The sequence below is a fragment of the Protobothrops mucrosquamatus genome, unplaced genomic scaffold (genome assembly GCF_001527695.2).
Source record: "Protobothrops mucrosquamatus isolate PMUCROS unplaced genomic scaffold, P.Mucros_1.0 scaffold41, whole genome shotgun sequence".
NCBI lineage: Eukaryota > Metazoa > Chordata > Lepidosauria > Squamata > Viperidae > Protobothrops > Protobothrops mucrosquamatus.
In genome coordinates, this window is record NW_015386423.1 from 1,560,953 (window position 1) to 1,582,891 (window position 21,939).

General features: G+C 44.9%; 1 protein-coding gene across 1 annotated transcript; it reads left to right on the forward strand.

Annotated features, from left to right (window-relative positions):
- Positions 1-385: 385 nt before the first annotated feature.
- Positions 386-18,875, forward strand: AP1G1 (adaptor related protein complex 1 subunit gamma 1). The gene is made up of 23 exons (XM_015811453.1): positions 386-404; positions 5,514-5,717; positions 7,221-7,345; positions 7,776-7,917; positions 8,219-8,315; positions 8,405-8,481; positions 9,545-9,640; positions 9,727-9,807; positions 9,886-9,984; positions 10,259-10,314; positions 10,600-10,713; positions 11,937-12,077; positions 12,814-12,868; positions 14,820-14,942; positions 15,035-15,124; positions 15,209-15,336; positions 15,690-15,794; positions 16,887-17,028; positions 17,217-17,346; positions 17,438-17,527; positions 18,079-18,239; positions 18,384-18,482; positions 18,677-18,875. Exons 2-23 carry the CDS (start codon positions 5,517-5,519, stop codon positions 18,776-18,778), a joined length of 2,454 nt encoding a protein of 817 aa, XP_015666939.1. The 5' UTR covers positions 386-404; positions 5,514-5,516; the 3' UTR covers positions 18,779-18,875.
- The last annotated feature ends 3,064 nt before the right edge of the window (positions 18,876-21,939 follow it).

Here is a 21,939-nt window from a genome sequence, read left to right on the forward strand (position 1 = left end):
AGCCTCGGCGGAACCTTCATACTCGTCGGCGAGTTTCACCCGGGCAGTTATGGCCGGCGCGATAGCCGCGGTGACTCGGCAGGCGTCTGACGTCATTAGTGACTGCCGCGGAGCGGTCTTCGTGTTCCCCACCTCGGACGCCTCCGCTTGAGAAACGAGTCCTGAGGGCGGCTGCCGCAGGCGCGCGCGCAGCGAGAGTTGCCGGTGCCGCGAAAGGGATTAACCCGGTGGTCGCTCGCTTAACAGTCTTAGCGAGTAACCGCCGCGTCCAGACGGAGATAAACTAGCAAGTGCCGGCCGCAGAATTCCTCCGCCTGCGGTATCGGTGCTTTGGTTCCGCTGCCGCCATTTTGGATGCCTGGCTCCTGCCGCTGTCGCCGCCATCGCTGCAGGGACCCGGCCCGGTGAGTGGGCGCTCGGGGAAAGGCGGGGGACAAGGCCGGAGCGCTCCCCCCCAAGCGGCCGGCGCGTCTCGAGTCCCCCCTCGCGGCTGGCCGAGCTTTTCCCGGCGCGGGGCCCGGGCTCGGCTCAGCCCCAATACCGTCCCCGGCCGTCGTGCGCCGGTGAGCCGGCCCGGCCCCGAGGACGCAGCCCAGGCCCACCTTCTCTGTCCCGCTCGGGGGAACCATCGGGAAGGATTGACGGCGTGGGCGGGCGGGCGGCTTTTCTCCAGAAAAGTCTGATAGGTATGAGGCCATCAGGGACTTTCGACCCTGGGACCGGCCCCGGGGATTGCTCTCCGAGGAGAAGCAGTTGGTGTTCTTTTTGATGGGGTCCACCTGAGTGGCCGTTTTGCTAGTTAGCGTTCTCAGTGTTCTGGGGTTTTTTTTCTCTAAGCCAAAGTGGTTCAGCCTCGGTTATTCTGATTGCCTTCTTCCAGCTCATTCCTTTTTCCGAAGTGGTATACAAGAGCTGTATGTACTAACCTCAACAGAACACACTTCTAAATTTCCATGATGTGGAAGGGAAAGCTCCTAGGAATGTATATGACATTTTTCAGGAGCAAAAAGGGAAGTTTGTCATAAGTAAACTCCTCTGATTTGAAAAATTTGCCTGTGTCTGTGAAAATTGATTTTGTAAATTACTATCTGGGTTAGGTCATCACAATACATTGCTGGTTTTTATCCATGGTTTAGCATGCTACAACACCAAATAAACCATAGCATAACTTAGTACATTGTGTGCAGCATCCTGCTGACAGATTTTGAATCCTGTTTTTCTTTTGTGAGCTCAAGGTGGTACATGTAGGAGTCTCCTTTTAATCTTTCCCCCAGGTGACCATCTTGTGATGTGGATTAGTCTAGAAGACAAAGACAATGAATATTGTTGAATGATAGAATTTTAATCTGGGTCCCCCAGATTATTAACCATTAAATTCCACTAGCTTTCAGCGTGAATATTCTGGATTAATGCAATCAATCAAATCATAGCCATGGAAGCTATATTTTAGGGTGATAATAAATCCAGCACCAATACATATTTGTACATAGGATTCCCATTACATCCTATAGAAGCATTACTGAAGGTATATCAAGTACACTTTGGTGTACCTTCACTAATACTGCATCTAAGTCAGATAGATCTAAATCAGGGGTCTTTAAACTTGGCCCTCTTACGCTGGCTGAGGAATTCTGGGAGTTGAAGTCCACGAGTCATAAAAAGGCCAAGTTTGAAGACCCCTGATCTAAATAATGAAAATAGTTTGGAAGATAGTTAATACAAATGTCTCTGAACAATCCTTTTTGACTTCGCTTAGCAGAGCCCTGTCCACGAGCAATGGGGAATACATCTTAGATTTGTCATCTTAGATTTAAGATTTTGGAAGAGCTAGTCCTAACTCTAAATAAAACTTGCTTCTAGTAGCTGGGAGAGGGAGCGGTTGATAATTAACAAAGTTTTTGGATCTCATAGCCATCTTCCCTCATACTGAAAAATAGTGTGATGAGTTTGCCCTGATGATGTGAAAGAGATTGCAGTTATATGTAAAGAAGCATGGTTGGAAAACATGAAATAAACAAGTGGAACTGAGCAATAATCATACTTGTATTGATGTACTTTTAGATTTTAGACAAGACTTTTGTAATTTTGTAGTTTAGTTGGCATTAATCTTGAGAAATTGCTAGACAAGAAATCACAGATAATTTGTAATAATGACAAAGAAATAACATCCATTGGAATAGCCCTAAACATGTAGATTTAATTTATAGACACTTTTAAGCTGTACAGTAGTCAAACAATTACAGAATAACAGAGTTGGAAGGGACCTTAGAGATCTTCTAGTCCAACCCCCTGCTCAAGCAGGAAACCCTATACCATTTCAGACAAATGATTGTCCAATCTCTTCTTAAAAACTTCCAGTGTTGGAGCATTCACAACTTCTGGAGGCAAGTTGTTCCACTGATTAATTGTTCTGTCAGGAAATTTCCCCTTAGTTCTAGGTTGCTTCTCTTTGATTAGTTTCCATCCAGTGCTTCTTGTCCTGCCTTCAGGTGCTTTGGAGAATAGCTTGACTCCCTCTTTGTGGCAACCCCTGAGATATTGGAACACTGTTATTGTGTCACCCCTAGTAGTCCTTTTCATTGAACTAGACATTTCTAATTCCAGCAACTGTTCTTTATATGTTTTAGCTTTCAGTCCCCTAATCATCTTCGTTGCTCTTCTCTAGAAAGAGTCTAGAAAGACTCTAGAAAGAGTCTCAACATCTTTTTTACATCGTGGTGACCAAAACTGGATGCAGTATTCCAAGTGTGGCCTTACCAAGGCATTGTACAGTGGTATTAATACTTCACGTGATCTTGATTCTATCCCTCTGTTAATGCAGTTTATGTTGGCTTTTTTGGCAGCTGCAGCACACTGCTTGCTCATATCTAAGTGATTATTCAGTAGGACTCCGAGATCCCTCTCACAGTTGCTACTATTGAGCAAGGTACCACCTATACCAGTGATGGCGAACCTTTTACAGACCGAGTGCCCAAACTGCAACCCAAAACCCACTTATGCATCGTCGGGTGCCGGGTGGGTGTGGCCCGTTGGGTGGGTGTGGCCCATTGGGTGGGCGTGGCTGCGGTGGTAACAGCAGACTTGGTGGGACTAAAAAGTTCAATCAATCAATTCCAACTCTGCAAGATTTTTTTTTTCCTGCGAGAAGTTGAAATTGACTGATTGATTGAACCTTTTTTTTTTTGTATACAGCGGCGGAGGCCTAAAGTGAAAAGGTTTTATAAAACCCAGCTGAAGGCCTAGGACTGGGGCGACGACGCGCGTGCCCACAGAGAGGGCTCTGAGTGCCACCTTTGGCACCTGTGCCATAGGTTCGCCACCACTGACCTATACTATACCTGTACATTTGGTTTTTGCCTAAATGTAGAACCTTACTTTTTTCACCATTGAATTTCATTTTGTTAGATAGTGGCCAATGTTCAAGTCTGTCAAGATCCTTCTGTATCTTAAGCCTATCTTCTGGAGTGTTCTGCCAGCTTGGTGTCGTCTGCAAATTTGATGAGTTCCCCATCTATCCCCTCATCCAAATCATTGATGGAGATGTTGAAGAGTACTGGGCCTAAAACAGGGCCTTGGGGTACCCCCACTGCATACTTCCTTCCACATAAATGTAGTTCCATTGAGGACTACATATTGAGTGCGGTTGGTCAGCCAGTTACGAATCCATTGCTTATTCACAAAGTATCCCATCACCATTAGCCTGGCGGTCTTGTGCTAATTCAGCCTGTGTGGTTTGTTTATGGTTCAATGCACTATATCTCAAACTATAACATTAAGTTAATGCAATAAGAGCTCTTCAGTCTTTGGGCTGCTTCTGAGCAGGCCTGGGTGTCTTCAATTAGCAGAGTGAAATTAAACACAGATAACAGAAGTGAAATCTCTCCGTTCCATTAACATGTTCTATCTAAATCTGGTTCCTCTATTCATTTAATTTGTTATTTAATTGTTATGTTCAAAGATGTACCCTGTACAGTATAGGTGTCAAACTGACAGATCTATAGTTTTTATAGCTTTTCACAATATATTCTCTTCTCGATGAACTTACTTTAGAAATACAGGATGCCCATCTTGATTCCACTGGTCCTCTTGGACTAGCATTCTTTCGCTTTACCCTGCATTTCACTGGTATGTTCCCAGGAATCGTTTAGTTGTTCCTTCTCATCTAACTGTACAATAAATTTGACTTCTTGTGATGTTTGATAGCTGCTGGTTTTGTAAGGTAGTAGAAAAAATAAACATGGTTTATGTTATGAAATACAACTTAAGAACAAATGATGTTAATATTTCCTTCAAGACTTTCATAAAGGTGGCTCTGTAACAGCCCTTGAAGTGGGGTGTGAGGAGGACCTTATGAAATCAGTTTTGGGTACCAACTATTCCGCTGAAGGAGGACTTGCAACTAATACGGGAGGGATTGATGCTAGCTCTGAAAGTTCTTTAATAAAATTACCTAGTACTTACTTGAATGGATTAGCATTTCTGGCAGCTTCTTGCAGTTTTAAGCAGCATATAGTCTGACATTGCATCCATTCACAATTATGTTACTGTCAAAACTATGGCAATGTGTCTTGTATTATTAACATAATTTTGAAATCAATCTACCTGGAGCTTTTCTAGAGTTCCATTTATTTATTTATTTATCTATTTTTTTATTATTTTTTTAAAAATAGTCTTCCTCCCACCTCAATAGCATTTATATTATTTTTCTGGGGACAACTTATCTCCCATAGGAAAATCTCTTTTACTTAAAAAGTGTCTTGTGAAGTTACATGGAGTCATTCGGGAGTACCAGTAGTACTTAGCTTACCTCTATAGGCAATTGAGATGGGAATTGCCATTGCTAAGCAGCCTGTAACCACGGGGACTTACGATAGCAGTTACAGCAGTCCCTGGTAACTGTCATTAAACAAAGACCTCATGGGTTGTTAAGCAAGAACCTCACATGGCTTTGACTTTGGACTTCCTGATAGCTTCCTAACTGACTTTGCTTTTGGGAAGCTAGCAGGGAATATCAGAAATCAAGTGATTGTGGCTCATTGCAATGTGGTAGTTACAAGCTGGGGGCTGAGTGCCCAGATCGCAATGACACAACAGCTGCAACTCCAAACACTGATCATAACTACCAGTCATAATTTGGTATTTCAATAGTCGCTGAACAAGTGGTTATAACCTGAAGACCACCTGTATCTTCTGGAAGAAGCATATCCATATTTTGAGCTGATGTGAATACAGAAGAGAGCATTGCCTTTTTTTTCAAGTAGGAAATACAGATACATTCTATTTTAAATCTAGGGGGCATTCTTTGTCAGCAATAAAGGTATTGTTATTTCCACACATCCATGGGTTGCACTCTGTAGAATAGTCTGAGACTGCTGGCTTAGGATGGCAGTCCTGAATTAACCATAAGAAATACTAGAAATGGAGATAAAATTACCCGAGAGGTTGTTATTTGGAAAATTCTGCAACTGTCATGTGTCTGCATCCATTGATTTTATCTATTTTCCATTTATTAGAGGATGCCAGCCCCCATCAGACTCCGGGAGTTGATCCGGACCATCCGGACTGCACGCACACAGGCAGAAGAAAGAGAGATGATTCAGAAAGAATGCGCTGCTATCCGATCATCCTTTCGAGAAGAGGACAACACATACCGCTGCCGGAATGTAGCTAAATTGTTGTATATGCACATGTTGGGCTATCCTGCCCACTTTGGACAGGTGAGAGCCACCTTCTTTTGGCATGGTAAACAGGCAAGCTTACCTCTGTCCTGGAAATCTAGACCCTGGACATGAAGCATTCCTGCAGGAGAGGGATACTAGGGAGCAAGAGGTTCTCAGTTTCCATTGATGGCTAAAAAATATTTCTTCACATTATACAGCATGGATTTTGTTTCATGGCAGCCCATGTTACTTCAGAAAAATAGGAGAATGGGTATTATTCAGGCAAAAGGCCCTTCCCCAGGTTGGTGTCTTTCAAATAAGACTTCAGGTATTAAGCCAGCTTTGATCTGACTTGGGACAAATAGATCACCCCTCCTGCCCCCAGATGTGAGATGATGCACCTTTACCTGTTCCCCATGCCATACCATTCTGCAGAATTTATCAAGCACATTCTGCAATTTGTATAACGGGGAGCAGAGGCAGCTGCAGACTCCATCCATCATTACATAACAACATAGCACAGTGTTTTCCTATTGCCTGATTGGTGTGGCTGCTCCTTCACATAGTGAACCTAGCTTTGCAATATTGCTGTAGCAGCAGCCCCTGCAGATAGAGAAAACCGGTGTTGAGCCTGCACATTAAACATTTAAACCACACCTGTTTACTCCTATCAGCCTCAGGTATGCCAAAACTGCATCAGTATGCAATTAAGGCAGCTTAAAGCTTTCTCATTTAATTTCTCCAAATCCTCTTTTGAGATGGTTCTCAAAGCGCTTTCAAAATATTTGAGGTCCTGTGAGCCCAAAGGCGGCGTGGTAATTCACATTTCTGACTTAGTATTTTTGATGTTGATATAATTATTATGCTATGCGATAGCTGTTACTTTTTCTTTGCTTGACTTAACCGGTTTTCTTATATCCTGTAGGATTTTGTTTTGGGCACGGGTGGATTTGATATTCATGTTTGGTTTTTCTTTTTTGTAATTGTGTTTTGAAAACTAATAAAAGTGACATTTTTGTAATGTTACAAGCTGTACTTGCCCTAGAATGGGGGTTGAGCTAGAAGATTACTGTTGGTTGGCCTGGCACTTGGTGGGGATTGTTCTGCTTTAATTATGTTTTTATTGAATGTTGTGAGTTGCGTGGGATCTCCATGTGAGATAGGTGGCCATGTGAGTCCTATACTGTATATACGTATTTGCATACATGAATACTGTAGAAATCTTTTTTATTGGCTTGCCAAGGCAAGGGAGTAGCATGCTGAATTGGAGATGCCTTGGGCATTTCCATACATTTGCAGCCCATCTGACACTCAGGTTATCCTTTTCTAAGGGGAATATTGTTTTTTGGTCATTGCTGCCCTGTAGACACAGATTTTATTTCTCCTGCAGCAGCCGAGGCTGATCTGGGCATTGGAAACACAAGAGTATCAGGCAGCCTATGTTTTCCAAGCTTATTCACAGCCTTGAATTTTTGGGCGGGGATCACTTTGGCCATGTAAAGATCTTCCTGTAATAAAAATGCTAAAGCTTAAATGTGACATCCACTGTCCCCCTTGCAGCTGGAGTGCCTAAAACTGATTGCCTCTCAGAAGTTCACAGACAAGCGCATTGGATATCTTGGAGCCATGTTACTCTTGGATGAGAGGCAGGATGTTCATCTCCTCATGACCAATTGCATCAAGAAGTAAGGCTGCTTGCTTTCCTGGGACTGAGGGTGGAAGTAAGAAATCTTGATCTAATGCTTGGGACTTGATTCTGAGCAATCTGTGTTCTCCTGCCTCAGACAGAAAAGAGAAGCGTTCCTGCATAGAATGTAAGAGACAGTCAGGTAGTTGAATTGAGCTGGAACAGAGCACAAACTTCCCACTCTCAATATGTAGGCGTCTGGCGTATCATTATGGTGCACAAGGTGACTAGGGATTCTTGGCCAGAGGCTTCCAGAGACTTTAACTCTCTCTCTTGGTTGAGAAACTATTTCATTTGCAATGCACACATTGGCAGGTGAACGTTCACAGTTGAGTTTGGCTGTCCGGAGGCAACATCTGATGCGCTTCCTCTCTCGTTCTTGGTTTCTTCCTGGTAGTTCCTTAACCTGTTGCTTTCTTCATCTGCAGTGACCTTAATCACAGCACGCAGTATGTGCAGGGCTTGGCACTCTGCACCTTGGGCTGCATGGGCTCTTCTGAAATGTGCCGGGACCTTGCTGGGGAGGTGGAGAAGCTTCTGAAGACTTCTAACTCCTACCTGAGGAAAAAGGTATCTCATTGAGAGACTAAGTGACATTTTTTCTGCCGTTAGTGGTTTTTTTCTTACATGCAGACTTTGGCTTACTTTATTTCAACTGTTAGAGGAAGGAGGCTGTACTTATGGGATCATTGCTCTAGTTGTTGCCTTTCTCTTGGCAGTGTGTATATCTCCTATTCTTGCAGGCTTCAAATGTTTCTGCCCAGTTTTGTAAATTCCAGAACTTGAATTAAATCCAAATAAAATAGCCTATTTCTCTGGGGAGCCCTGAACAAGTACTTAAAGTGTGCTGATCCCTCTCATTTATTTGCAGGCAGCCCTTTGTGCAGTTCATGTGATCAGGAAGGTTCCTGAGCTGATGGAGATGTTTCTGCCAGCCACAAAGAATCTGCTGAATGAGAAAAACCACGGTAATAATTCTTTTTAGCCACAGCATCTTTCCCTAACGTTATGCTGCAGTGGCCACATAAAACATAGGTTCATGTGCTCCTTCACACAGGTGTCCTTCACACTTCCGTTGTCCTCCTCACTGAAATGTGTGAAAGAAGCCCAGACATGCTTGCCCACTTCAGAAAGGTGAGACCATCTGAGAGTTTTGTGCAGTTGGGTCCCTGTTCTTGTCCTTTCAGTGAGAAGAATAAGCTTCTGGTCCTGATTGTGGCAAGAGGGTCCCTGATTGTGTACCAGGATGTATGTTTCACGTCCTGTACACACCCACGATAAGCAGCACTCCTTTCTGCCTGTTAAACTTTGGCTTGTTCTGTTTTATGAACTAATGGCCTAGCAGATATAACTGAAAGCGAAGTGTGCCAAGGCAGGAGCTGCTTCTGCCATTGCTTCCACCGCTTAGCCCTGAGGCTGGAGAGGACTAGCCTTTGCCTGGCACCAGTGGATGCAAAGGAAGGAAGCAATTGTCCCCTGGGGAAGACTGTGATTGGGAGAGGAGAATCCTCAGCGTTTCGAGTCTGAGGCTAGGCTGGTGGTGGTGGTTGATGCTGCAAGCTGAGTCTTCTCTGCCCAGTACTTACCTTCATCTCTTTTGTCCCCTTTCTCTGCTTGGAATCCTGTTCTGGTGGGTTAGAATGAAAAGGTAAGAAGGTGCTTGCGTTCCCTGCTGCCTTACTTCCCCCCCTCCCTGCAGTGCATGCTTTGCTATAGGCTGATAGAGGCAAATGTCGTCCTCCTGCTCTTCTTCTCTGCTGGATTAACCCTGCTAGTCTAGACTTGGAGAGACTCGCATTGCTGTAACCGCAACACTTTCCTAAGTAGAAAATACCCATTTTTCTGTGGGAAAAGAGGCAGGGAGAAGGATGGGCTGGGTTCCAAACATTTCAGGGCTGAATTCAGTTGGCTTCCATTAATAGGAGCCACCTGAGCCTGTTCAGAGATTTTTGCCATTATGATGACACCCCACTCCACCACTTTACATATTGCCACTGCCGCCTTTTTTTTTTTTGTTTCTGTGCTGAGGTATGGACTGCTGCCATCCTACAAGACTGCAATAAAAAATATCCCTAAGTGTTAAATATGCTGACGAGAAGCTAAGCAAAGGGGCTTTTCTTTGTAAGAGATTCATCAAATAGAACCATAGGTCATAGAGTCCAAAATCAAACTCCTGATATCTCTGTGTTCTTTTCAGCTTGTACCCCAGCTTGTTCGCATTCTGAAAAACCTTATTATGTCAGGCTATTCTCCAGAGCATGATGTTTCGGGTATCAGTGACCCCTTTCTGCAGGTCAGTTTTTTTGAAGACGGAGCAGAATTGGCTTGCTCTTTAAGGCATCTTCAGGAACCCGAGACAACAGATGTAATCTTTTCCAGGTTCGAATCCTGCGGTTGCTGAGAATTCTGGGCCGAAATGATGATGACTCCAGTGAAGCAATGAATGATATTCTTGCACAGGTGAGAGGATTATGGGCAGGTGGTTGGGAAGTCTTGGGCTGGAAACCAGAAAATTGTAAACCATCCTTTGTATTCCAGGTGGCCACAAACACGGAAACAAGCAAAAATGTGGGAAATGCCATTCTTTATGAAACCGTCTTAACTATCATGGACATAAAGTCTGAAAGCGGCCTGAGAGTACGTCACTTTGGCTCTGTGGGTCCTCAAGGAACAGTGGCTGCCATATTGGAGCTTTTCCAGGCTTCCTCAGGAGTACCAGAACTTTTCAGAAGGAAAAGTCTGATTGGGGCACCAGTGGGATTTTAGCTATATGCTTTAATTCCTTGGTTGACCAATCAATGTCTTGCCTTGCTATTCCAACTCTGCCCCCCCCCCCCAGACATTTTCTGTTGGAGAGCGGGAAATTCTGACAGGAGGTTCTTTGTGACCTTGTCTATCTCTCTCTCTGCAGGTGCTGGCCATTAACATTCTTGGTCGGTTTTTACTCAATAATGACAAGAATATAAGGTAAGCCTATCAATGCATGTTATGATTGGAACTGGCCTGACATCCTGGTCAGCACCAGGCATCTCTTAAGTGTGGCCAGGAACTTATTTTCTGCTCACTCTAATACAGTTGTTCAATCTAGGTTCTTTTGCCATGATGAGATGTTTTTATTTCTTAGCTGACCAAAATTGATTCCGGGAGCTTTGGGTAGACTTGACTGCCCATTTGCTCTCTGCAGGAGCCCTTCAGTGTGCTGCAATGCAGAGCAGCTGCCATCATCTAAAGTATTCATTTCTTGTTCCTCAGATATGTAGCTTTGACATCCTTGTTGAAAACTGTGCAGACTGACCACAATGCTGTCCAGCGACATCGGAGCACCATTGTGGATTGCTTAAAGGATCTGGATGTCTCCATCAAACGGTGAATGAAGCTGGAAGGAAAGGCCAGGCTGTGATTACAGATTACTCTTTAGCTGCCTTGTGTTTTTTCTGCCTTTTTTTCTTTTTCAGCTAGTCTTTCCCAAAGAGCCAACTACTATATCCAAAGTATTGTTTTTTCTGGGGTGGCTTCTGCCGCATTCTGAATGCTTTTTATGTCAAGATGTGGATCTCAGCAGCCCTGGAAATCTTTGGAGTAATCTATCCACTAGTAAATTTCTTTGTCCTTTTCTATGGAGAAAAAATTATAATAAAGCGCCCTAAGAATAGCTTGCAGTTTTGCTTATTCTTTAAACGTTTTGTGTTGAGAACTAAGTATTCATTGAAAATCTTAACAGATTTGGAAGTCTTGGAAGGCAGGGTGGAGTTGTAAGAGCCAGTGGGGTAGGTGGGGCAAGGCTATAAAATATAATTTTTCAAATCTCACAGCATTTTACAGATGTTACCCATAGTTTTAAAATGCAGTCCCACAATTGAAAAAATAGAAATCTTTGCACTTTCAAAATGCGTCAGCTTAGGTCAGATTCACTTATATCTTTTTCATCCCTTCTAACATTGAGAAGATTGCTTTTGCATCAAAAAAGAGATCTGCCTCCTACAGAATTTCAGCTTTGTGGAATTTTGAGTCTTCTTGGGACAGATTTAATAAATTTACTCTTTATAGATAAGAGATTTAGGATGTCAGAAGAAAGAAGGGCTGTTTAGCAATTTGTCATGGCTTGTTGTTAATGAGCATATATGTAAAAAAGAATGGATATCTTCCACAGTTTAAATGGATTTCTTAATTTTTCAGTGACTAATTAAGGCAAGTTCTACTGGTTGATCATTAAGCTGTCCTAGCAAATTATTGTTGTTGAAGTATTGAAATGTCAGAGGTTGGTAGTCATTACTGCCTTGGAGATGATGATTGTGCTTAGCCATTTGGGGACAGGGAGGGTTCTTTATGGGTTGGGACCTATTCAAAATTTGATAACTTCATTGGCAAGGAAACAGTCTGGCCTCTTGATTCATGCAGATGCGGGATGGCACTTGAGAATGACTTGGTAGACGCAACTCACTGAGAGGCACACCCACCACCCCAGAAATACCCTCAGGGGCGCCATGGTTCTTACAGGGCCCCAGCTTCTTCCTTCCGCATCAGGTGAAATTGGGGTGTCATTTCCTGATGATACCCTGTGGCTAATGAATCCCTTTCACCTTTCCCAGGCGCGCAATGGAACTCAGCTTTGCTCTTGTGAATGGGAACAACATTCGGGGAATGATGAAAGAGTTGCTATATTTTTTGGATTCTTGTGAGCCAGAGTTCAAGGCTGATTGTGCATCAGGAATATTTCTTGCAGCAGAAAAGTAAGTTTTCTTAAGAGTTTCCATTAATTTATTTCTGGCCGGTCTTTCCACCCATTCTAGTCCTACCACCAACATTTAGAGCATGGGTGTCCAACCTTGTGGCTTGCCTGAGCCACATTGTGTGAAAAGGCATTGTCTTGGGCCTCATATAAAATATATAATATAGTTATTGTATATAACTCATATAATGTTAAAAGTTTACGATCTTGTGAGGTCGCATTACTGGCTGTCTAGGGCCGCAAGTTGGACTTGCCTGATTTAGAAGCTGTGTTGTAGGAAAGGCTGCTGTCTGTTGGCTTTATCTCAGAACACCTAGAAGGGCTGCCTTGGATTTTACTGCTGTCTGGATCAGAAGCTGTTGACTGGAGAGACCTTTGCCCTTTGCAGTGCTCTGCCACCCTACTCTTAGCTGCTGTATTGACTTGAACAGTTACGTTAAATTGCAGCACATTGGAGAAAGGGTGGTGCATTTGTGTGCTGGAATCATGTTGTTAGGCCATGCTTCCTGCAAGATGGCGCAGATGCCATTGAGCACCAAACTAGATAAGGATGATGATCATTGCTCCCCCTGAAATCCCCCTCTACCCCAGTGCAGGGTTTAACTTCAGTTCACAAATGTCTGCAACACAATCGAGATTACTCCAGTATTGCGCTTGAATATGTGGGGAAATTGGGAAATTGTTGAGCAGATAGTGGCATACGGTCCTCTCTGAACATATGTTTATTGATTTTCCAGATACGCTCCTTCTAAACGCTGGCACATAGATACCATCATGCGAGTCTTGACAACGGTAAGTATGCCTTCTACAGAGGCTTCACCGTGATTTCACGTATGCCAGGCCTTCTGGTGCGTCTTCCTTCAGTGGGTGCCGAGTGGGATCTTGCTCTGCCCCTCGTCGTCTGACTGGCGGCTGCTGTGCGTTGAAAGAGGGCCAGGGGCTCCCCTGGCTAGAGGTGGGCAGGAAGGGCCCAGTTAGCCAAGCATGCCACACATGGCAGGGACTGCACCGATTGGGAGGTTGCTTCTAGATGTGACTCAAGTCCTGCCTATATAGCCCTGGATGGCCTAGGATGTTCCTTGAGGGACTGCCCGTCTCCTATAATACCTGCCAGATTGGTATGGTTGGCATGTTTCTTTCAATTAAATAGTGCCATCTATCTAAGCGCTTTCTCTGACTCAGTGCCAGCCCTTGGAAATTAGATTCTCCCAGGATTTGAACAGCCCGTCCTACTGGCAGTTCAAAGGGCTCTGAGGACCTGGCCCTTCACTTGGCCTTTGACCAATGTGATTGAAAACTCCCCCTCCCCCTCCCCTTTTTTTTTTGTTCCCATCTGAGTTTGTTAGCTTCTGCTGCCTCTGTTCTTTTTATTTATATTTTTTTCTTGTTTAGAATGTTTTTAACAATTAGTAAAGTGCCCAGAGTCTTTGGGAATCAGATGGCACATAAATTGAATACATTATTTTATTATTTGCAATGGCCATCTGCAAATAATGCAGATTATTGGAGATCATTTTAAATAGTTCATGCTGTGTCAACCTCTTGAGAAGCCCTTTCTCCCTCTCGGAACTGCAAGGCCACTTAAGAACCCCTCTGCACTTTCTCTGTTTATTCTTTCAATGTGCAGTAAAAACATCAGCACAAAATTCTTTCTGAGGATCTGCCATTGCAGCAGTCTTTGGCTGGCGACAGCAATTGGGAATGGAATTTCCATTGCTAAGTACCATAATGTGGTTGTAAAGCGCCCTTGTCCTCTGCAGTCCTGATTGCCATCATTAACTGAATCCCACACCTATTAGGCAAGGCAACCAAAGTCAGTAGGGAAGCCAGCAGGAAATTGCAAGGGATGCTGGATGGGGGAGGAAGTGACAGGGGATGCAGGGGTGCAGGGAAGGGTGGAGGAGAATGTGTGAGGGGGAGGAGCATGTGTGAGAGGGAGGTGCAATGAAGGTTGGAGGGTGTGTACAGGACTGCTAGGGCAGCGCTCCCCAACCTTTCTGGCTCCACAGACTGACAGGCAGCAATAGTGGCGAGGAGGGGGATGGTTTCACGCATGCAGCCTAGATCCCGCACATGCACAAATGAAGCTTCGCACACTCGCCTGCCACTTGCGCGGCTCAGCTCCCAACTGGCCACAAACTGGTACCAGTCTGCGGAAAGGGGGTTGTGGACCCTTGTGCTAGAGGATACATGACAGGCACTGGTTGGAGAAGATAGGGAGATTTATCCCAGTGACTTGTGGCCTTCCCTGCCGGCCTGGACACTGGCAGGGAAGATCACAAATAGCAACCATGTGCGGCAACCAGTGGTGAGCTCAAATGAGCTGCCAAGTGCCCAGATCTTGATCATGTGTATGAGAGGGTGTGGGAATGGGCAGAATTCTTGAGGACTGGTCATAACCACCATTTGCTTAGTGCCATCATAGTTTTGAACAGTCACTGACTAAGCTGTTTTGAGGAGAGTTGGACACTGGAATTTTGCAACTATATTATGCTGGTATAGCATTTTATTTTATCAGTTTAATAACTTTTATCTGACCACTTTAAATCAGTCAGACTATAAGTGCTTATAGAGTAGAACTTTGCATTCTATTATATTTTTATATAACACCTCCTCCCCACTTTAAAAATGGAGGAATATAATTTACTGGTCCAACATCTGTAGCTTCCCCAATAGAAACCTCTTTGTAAGTGCCAAACCATGACTAAGGAGTAATACCGTCACCTTTCCCCACCCACTCCAGGCAGGGAGCTATGTTCGTGATGATGCTGTGCCCAACCTTATCCAACTCATTACCAACAGCATAGAGATGCATGCCTACACTGTACAGAAACTCTACAAAGCCATTCTGGGAGATTATTCCCAAGTAAGTCCAGTGGCGGTGGGCGGAAACACTCTTTTGATTGTCTCGAGGCAGAAATCATGGCTGAACTGTCACCTTTCCTTCTCCTCTGCTAGCAACCCCTGGTACAGGTGGCTTCCTGGTGCATTGGTGAATATGGAGATCTCTTGGTATCCGGTCAGTGTGAGGAGGAGGAGCCAATCCAGGTTGGTTGACTGGAGAAGGGAAGAGGATGGTTGTGGCTGCTTTCCCAGCTTCCTTACCCCTGTCCAAACCTTTGGTTTGCCCAGGTCACAGAGGATGAAGTCCTTGATGTTCTGGAAAGTATCCTTGTCTCCAACTTGACGGCATCAGTCACACGGGGCTACGCCCTCACTGCCATCATGAAACTCTCAACGCGGTTCACTTGCACAGTCAAGTAAGTTCCCTGGGTTATGGAAGAGGTTGGGCTTTGCAGTTGAGTCTCTGGAGCTCTGCTTAAAATCTTCTGAAAAGAGCCAAACTCTCCAGGAAGCTGGCATTTGGAAGAGGAGTCTCCAGCACTGTGTTCTCGGTTGAACCTCAGAGGAAAACTTGGTGACAGAGGCCAGATGTTTCCATGGGCAATCCATTCAGTGCCACCAGGGCCATGGTAGTTGTGTCTCAACCCTGCTGTAGTGAAAGGCTTGGAACTGGCAGGCCTGCTAAAGTAAGCTCTTCTCTGCTGCCTTCACCATTTCTTCCTTCCTTCCCTCCCTCTCTCTCTCTCCCTCCCTCCTCCCCCCCCCACAGTCGCATTAAGAAGGTGGTCTCTATATATGGCAGCAGCATTGATGTGGAGCTCCAGCAGAGGGCAGTGGAGTACAATGCCTTATTCAAAAAGTATGACCACATGAGGTGAGTACTGAAGCCCCAGGATTGGTAGTCTTGTTGCCTTTCCACATCCTTCATTGTCTGGTGGTGGCGCCTTGAGATGCATGCGTGGAGACTGAAGAGTGACTCCTGCTGAAAGATAGACTTGATATCACAGCTCTTCGTGCATTATCTTGGCTCAGTTGGGTACGAATAGCATCGAATAGCCCACTGCCTCATTCTTCCAAAGCATATCACAAACTACTACGGCTTGTACTCCGGCAGTTGCAGAGTATGTTTGTCATCTCTTCCAGATTTGCAGGAGTCTTATTCATGGGAAGCAGCTGGTCTTTAGCTGCTCTAGCTAAGCCATTAGTTTACCACTGGAATTTTTAGAATACATTGTTGATATGTATGAACAATGAAATATATATGGCTCTAGATCTGAGGCACAACTTTATCTTGGAATCACTCTGAGGGCATGCATGTCCTCTCTGAACTAAGAACACAGAATCAAACATTGTATCGATACAGAATCTAAATTAAAGGATTCTGATCAGTAGGTCAGCCTAACATCTTCACAGTCATGATGCATTTTTCAGAGCTAGTAAAAGAGCTCTTTATTGAAGAGCCGATATTTCTTTGGAGGATAGTTATTGTGTTCTAATTAGTTTAGAAGTCACATTTGCTGTTTGGGCAGATAGTAGTAGACAACATAAGATTGTCTGAGAAACACATCAGAAATTTAAGGATATTTATCCTGCATCTCTCAGAGTGTATCAACTGTAACTGCCCACTTCCTAAATTCTTTGCAAAACTATATCTCCGGCTGGGTTCACATAGCCTAATATACCCTAAGACCAAATAAAGTAACATTGTTCTTGTGTTTGTATAATATGTCATGCCTAACAGAAAACCCCTATTATTGATCTTCCATCTCCTAAACATACGTCACAAGTGCCTGCCACCAGCTGAACGAGCTTAGCTGATGGCTTGATGTGTCTCTGCTACAGAAAGACATTTTTTTTTGGCCATTGTCCCTTTATCAGAGAGATCCTCTGCAACGGGCAATTGCTTCTACCCCAATCCCCCATGTGAATAGAACCATAGGATTAGGATTACCTTGCTCCCTTGCAGGTCAGCACTGCTTGAACGTATGCCAGTTCTGGAGAAATTGGCAGCTAACGGTCCTACAGATGTTACTCAGCCCAATGGGGAAGCAGAGCCAATAGTCTTGGAGACCAAGCCACCTCTGTCCAGCTTGCCACCAGCCAGCCAGGTAAGAAAAGTGAATGTTTTGTGGAATTCATGCTGTCAACAAGAGTGGCATAAACTACCACAAGATCAGTTGATGATTTTCTTGCTATTCCTCATCAGAAATTCCCCTGCTTAGCTACTTCCCTGGGTGTTTTCTTCTGAGTTGCATGCTCTTTTGTCCAGATAAGTTGTCTCCGTGTTTTTCGTTAGGCCAATGACCTACTGGATCTTTTGGGAAGCAATGACATCACTCCCGTCATATCAACGGCCCCTTCCAGCAAGGCAGCTTCTGCTGGTGGGGAGCTGCTGGACCTTCTTGGGGATCTCAATCCAACAACAGGTGAAATCCTGTGTTTTCAGGTGGGAGAAAAACAGGATGTTGGGAACCGCAGGTTTGGGGAGCCATAGGGTTTTCTGTGTTGCTTTTGCAGGTCTTCCAGCTCCTGCCCCACAGATACCACAGTCTCCATTTCTGTTGGACGGACTTTCTTCACCACCCATCTTCAATGATATACCTTCTGGTGAGAATGTAGAACACTCTGGACTTGAGCTAGGCTGATATATGGAAAGGAATTGCTGATGTATAGAAATGTACTTCACTCCTTTCTATTAAAGATATTTCTCAAGATGACTTGGGAACCCCAATTAAAAACAAAAAAGAATATTGCTGATCAAACCTACTCAAGCAAACAGGGTTGTTCTCGGGTTGTGTTGTAATATTGGTTATCATAGCCTGGTTTCCATAGCCATTGTGGTATCATGGGGAAGATATCAGACTAGAAACGGGAGTCTCTGATTTCTAGTTCCACCTTAGGCACAAAGCCAGCTGGATGGCCTTGGGGCAGCCTTAAGAAGGAGGCAATGGCAAACCCCTTCCAAAAACCTTGCCAAGAAAACTGCAGGGACCGGTCCAGGCAGTTGCCAGGACACCACTCCAGAAGGAAAAGACAGGCTTTCTCCTGCAGCTTGGTTCCTCGCATCCCTGCCCGTGAGGGTGTTGGAATCTGAGCTTCTAAAAAGTAAGGAAGGTTTCAGGCAGCCCGAGGACTTGAGCAGTGCTGCTTCTCCACAGGCATTCCTCCAATCACAGCCTACAACAAGAACGGCCTGAAGATTGATTTTGCTTTTGAGCGCTCCAATACAAACCCCAGTGTCACCGTCATCACCATACAGGCGTCCAACAGCACTGATTTGGACATGACAGATTTTGTTTTCCAGGCTGCAGTACCAAAGGTGGGTCAGGTCTTTCAGGTGGGGATAAGGCTAACATAAGATACGGTTTGGCCATCAGAAAACTGATGCAAGCAGCCTTGCAGAATGTTTATTGCTTGCCATTGCTGAGAAATCAGCGTAGCTCCCTTGTTGGTTCCCCTCTAGACATTCCAGCTGCAGCTCCTGTCTCCGAGCAGCAGCAGCATCCCAGCATTTAACACAGGGACCATCACACAAGTCATCAAAGTCCTGAATCCGCAAAAGGTACACAAGTGAGGCGGCTCTCCAGCCTCCCTTCAGATGGCCTTTAACAGGGATGGGCCAGTTGAAGAGGGAGGCAAAGGAAGATGCAGCTTTTGCTTCTTCTCCTTCGCTGTACTCTTCTCTTATTTAGCCAGGGCTGGACCTTGGCTCCTCTCCATCCCCTACTCAGTTTTCACCTCTCTGGTTTTTTGCAGCAACAGCTCCGCATGCGGATCAAGTTGACATACAACCACAAGGGCTCGGCAATGCAGGACCTGGCAGAGGTCAACTCTTTCCCTCCCCAATCCTGGCAGTGAGCTCTGCTCTCCTCACCCTACCTGGTTGGCCAAAGGAACGTTGGGCAGAGCCTGTGACTCCAGAGGCTCCCCAGCCTCCCTGTGGCTGGGGGAGCTGCTGCTGCTGCTGCTTCAGAGGAGAAGGAGGAGGACTGATCTTGCTCATCCTGAAGCATCTCTCTTTCAAACTTTGCGTACTCTCTCTTCTCTTCCTGAACTGCTGAGCCCCATCCACCACAGACGCCACGTTCCCTTGTTTGGGGAAGGGGGGGCACATTGGGACACGTGCTCTCTCCCCCCTCCCCTGGGAAGGGGGCTGCTGCTGCTGTTGCCGCCTTTTGTTTAGCAGATGGGTGGGTGAGATGGGTTTGGGTTTGGCTTGGCTCCTTACAGGGTTACCATCTTTAGACACTTTTGTTCAAGGAAGCTGGTGCCCTTCTTTTCTCCTTGGGTTCCCCTGATGTTGGGGCCCTTTTCTACACATGACTGCAACCCTGGTGAGCAGTGATTTGAGCCCTGTATGGATCTGCTATTCTGGACAGAAACACTGCTTAGAGGATTTGGCAGGACAATGGGCAGTGAAGCCAAGCCCATTTTGGGCCAGTGCCTCTTTGAAGAAGCATCATGATGGACAAGACTGACTGCTCTAGCAGGTCATTTTTCAATGTGCCCCAATCCCAAATCTTGGACCTCCTTTTGTCTGTTCCTTGGCTGTCAGCTGTGGTAGGATGAGTAGAAAGGAAGAGTGTGATCCTGGGCAAACTGCTTAGAGATGGAGGGGGGGCATTAGCTGCAGAAAGACTCGTCTCAAGACTCCACTGCAAAGCTGCTTCCTGCTCCCTCCCACCCACCCCCCTTTCATTTCCTGAGTCTGTCAGTCCTGGGTTCCATTTGAATTTGTTCTTCTGGGACATTTGTGTTGTATCTGTAATACTGGCACTGAAATAAAGACCATCTGGTTTAATGAGATGTCCTGCTTTTAATAACTGTTTTGGAACTTCATGTCCAAAATGGGGAGTGCAGTGATCCAAAAGTTCAGCAAGATTTCCCAAGAACTAGTTCTAATGCAGCAGTGAAAGACTAAGAGAAGTGTTTGTAAAGGAGTCCTTTGTATTCCTATCCTGGATCCTTGCCTGCTTTGCAGAAAAAGCAGTGGATCTGCTTCTAGTAAGTATGAGGGTTCTTTGTTTTCCAAGGACTGGACATCATGACATAGCAAATCTGTACACAATATAGTTTATTTATCAATCAGGTTGATGGTATTATACTCCTTCCCCAACAGGCTACTGCTCTGAGTCAATTCCGCCCTTCTAGGGCTTATGATGTTCCCACTTAAATATTTTTACTGCTCAGCCCTTTATACTCGAAGTCCTTTATTACTGAATTCAAACAAAAATGAGGGGTCCTTGGTGCTCCCTGAGCTTGTTTTCTTGCAGACATTTCATTGCCCTAACTAGATAATGTCATCAGTGCTAGTTTGCTGACAGTTTATATTCTGGTGTCTTGCCTGTCTGGTGGGGGCAGTCTTAGGGATTCTTTAGTTGGGCTCTGGCACTTTCTTGATTGGGGTCTTGCTTACTTGATTGTTGGTCTGAAGTTGACCTTGGAGTTAATGTATGCTGATCTGAGTACTGATTACTGGTGGAGAGGTGCTGGAGTCTTTTTCTGTTTTGGGCTGGTTGATCGTCTCTTTTGCATAGTCTATAGATGTTGTTAATGTCTATGTGTCTATTGATGGCTGGTTTGTCAAGAGTACCAGGGTTCTAGAAATTCCCTGGCATTTTTGGATTTGGCCTGGTCTAGGATTGTCACATTTTCCCAATTGAAACTATGGTTAAATCTGTCTATATGTTGTGAAATTAAAGAATTTTCATCATGCCTTTTGACTGCCACTTGGTGTTCATGGATGCATTCTGCCAGTCTTCTGCCTGTTTGTCCTACACAGTGGTTGTTGCAGTTCTTACATTTTATGTTATAGATGACTCTTGTTTTTTCTTCTGGGGTTTCTGGGTCTTTTGGTTTGCTTAGGATGTTTTGAAGGGCTTTAGTTGGCTTGTGTGCTACGCTGATTCCATGTGGTTGTAGTAGTATTCGGTTTCTGAGATATTCTTCAAACAAAAGTCTAAAAAAAAAAGGCTTTCCCAAAGTTCTGGTACCGGTAGTAGTTGGGATGAGCTGTTGTTTCACTGTGGTTGCTCCTTTCCTAGTTGCTATCCAGCTTCAAGCAGGACTCCCACCAGAATACACTGCTCACACTAGCTTGTGGATACAGCTACTCCTTGACTTAAGACAGTCATTTAGCAGTCACAGTTATGATCAGAAAGGGCATTTTATGGGCCATAAAGTACTCTTCCCAGTAAAAGGTTGCCCCCACACAGTCACACAGCCACATTTCAAGTGCTTGGCAACCAGCTCATATTTATGATCAGTTGCCAAGCACCCCACAATCAAGTGATCACCATTTGCAGTGTTTTCTGCTGGCTTTCCCACTAAGTCAGTTGAGAAGCCAGTAGGGAAAGATTGCAAGTGCAAGGGATAAAGGGGAGCTGAAATTTTCAGGATTTTAGCTCTGTTCCTGCAGCCCAATGAAGAATTTCCCTTCCATGCATGAGAGCAGCTGAAATCCTTTGGTGGGCTGCAGAAACTTTTAAGAGCAAAAGGGCTGCCTGCCAAGAGGATTTCAGCTCCTCTGACAGGCATCTCTTTCACTCTTGTCTGCTTAACAACTCAGAAAATTGCTTAAAGACTACAACTGAAAGTACCAGTTGTACCTGAGCGGAGAACAAAAAACCAGTCACTGACTGCTTCACTCAACAACTGAGATGCTAGATCCAATTGTATTCAAAAGTCAAGGACCACCTGTAGCTTGTGCTCCTGGCAATTGACTGATAGTCCTATTGCCTTCTTGTAATAACCTGCCAATCATTTATATTGCTCATCACCCTTCTCCTACATCAGGGGTGTCAAACTGCTGGCCCGCAGACCGGATGCATCATGCCGAAACTGCGTCCACCCCATTGCCAGCAATGGAGAAAAAGTTGCAATACGTCACAATATATCACATGATGTTGCAAGTTTGACACCCCTGTCCTACATCCTTCCTCACATTGTCTTAGCATTTTCTCTTGTAAGCTAAGATCTGCCACAGTGTGGCTCACCTATCACAGGCAACTGCAACACTG

Excerpts from the sequence above, each read along its gene's own strand:
- AP1G1 (XM_015811453.1), top strand. The coding sequence starts at position 5,517 with ATGCCAGCCCCCATCAGACTCCGGGAGTTGATCCGGACCATCCGGACT. Across the intron at positions 14,943-15,034 it reads TTCTGGGAGATTATTCCCAA|CAACCCCTGGTACAGGTGGC; the intron begins GTAAGTCCAGTG and ends CTCCTCTGCTAG. Across the intron at positions 15,337-15,689 it reads CGGTTCACTTGCACAGTCAA|TCGCATTAAGAAGGTGGTCT; the intron begins GTAAGTTCCCTG and ends CCCCCCCCACAG.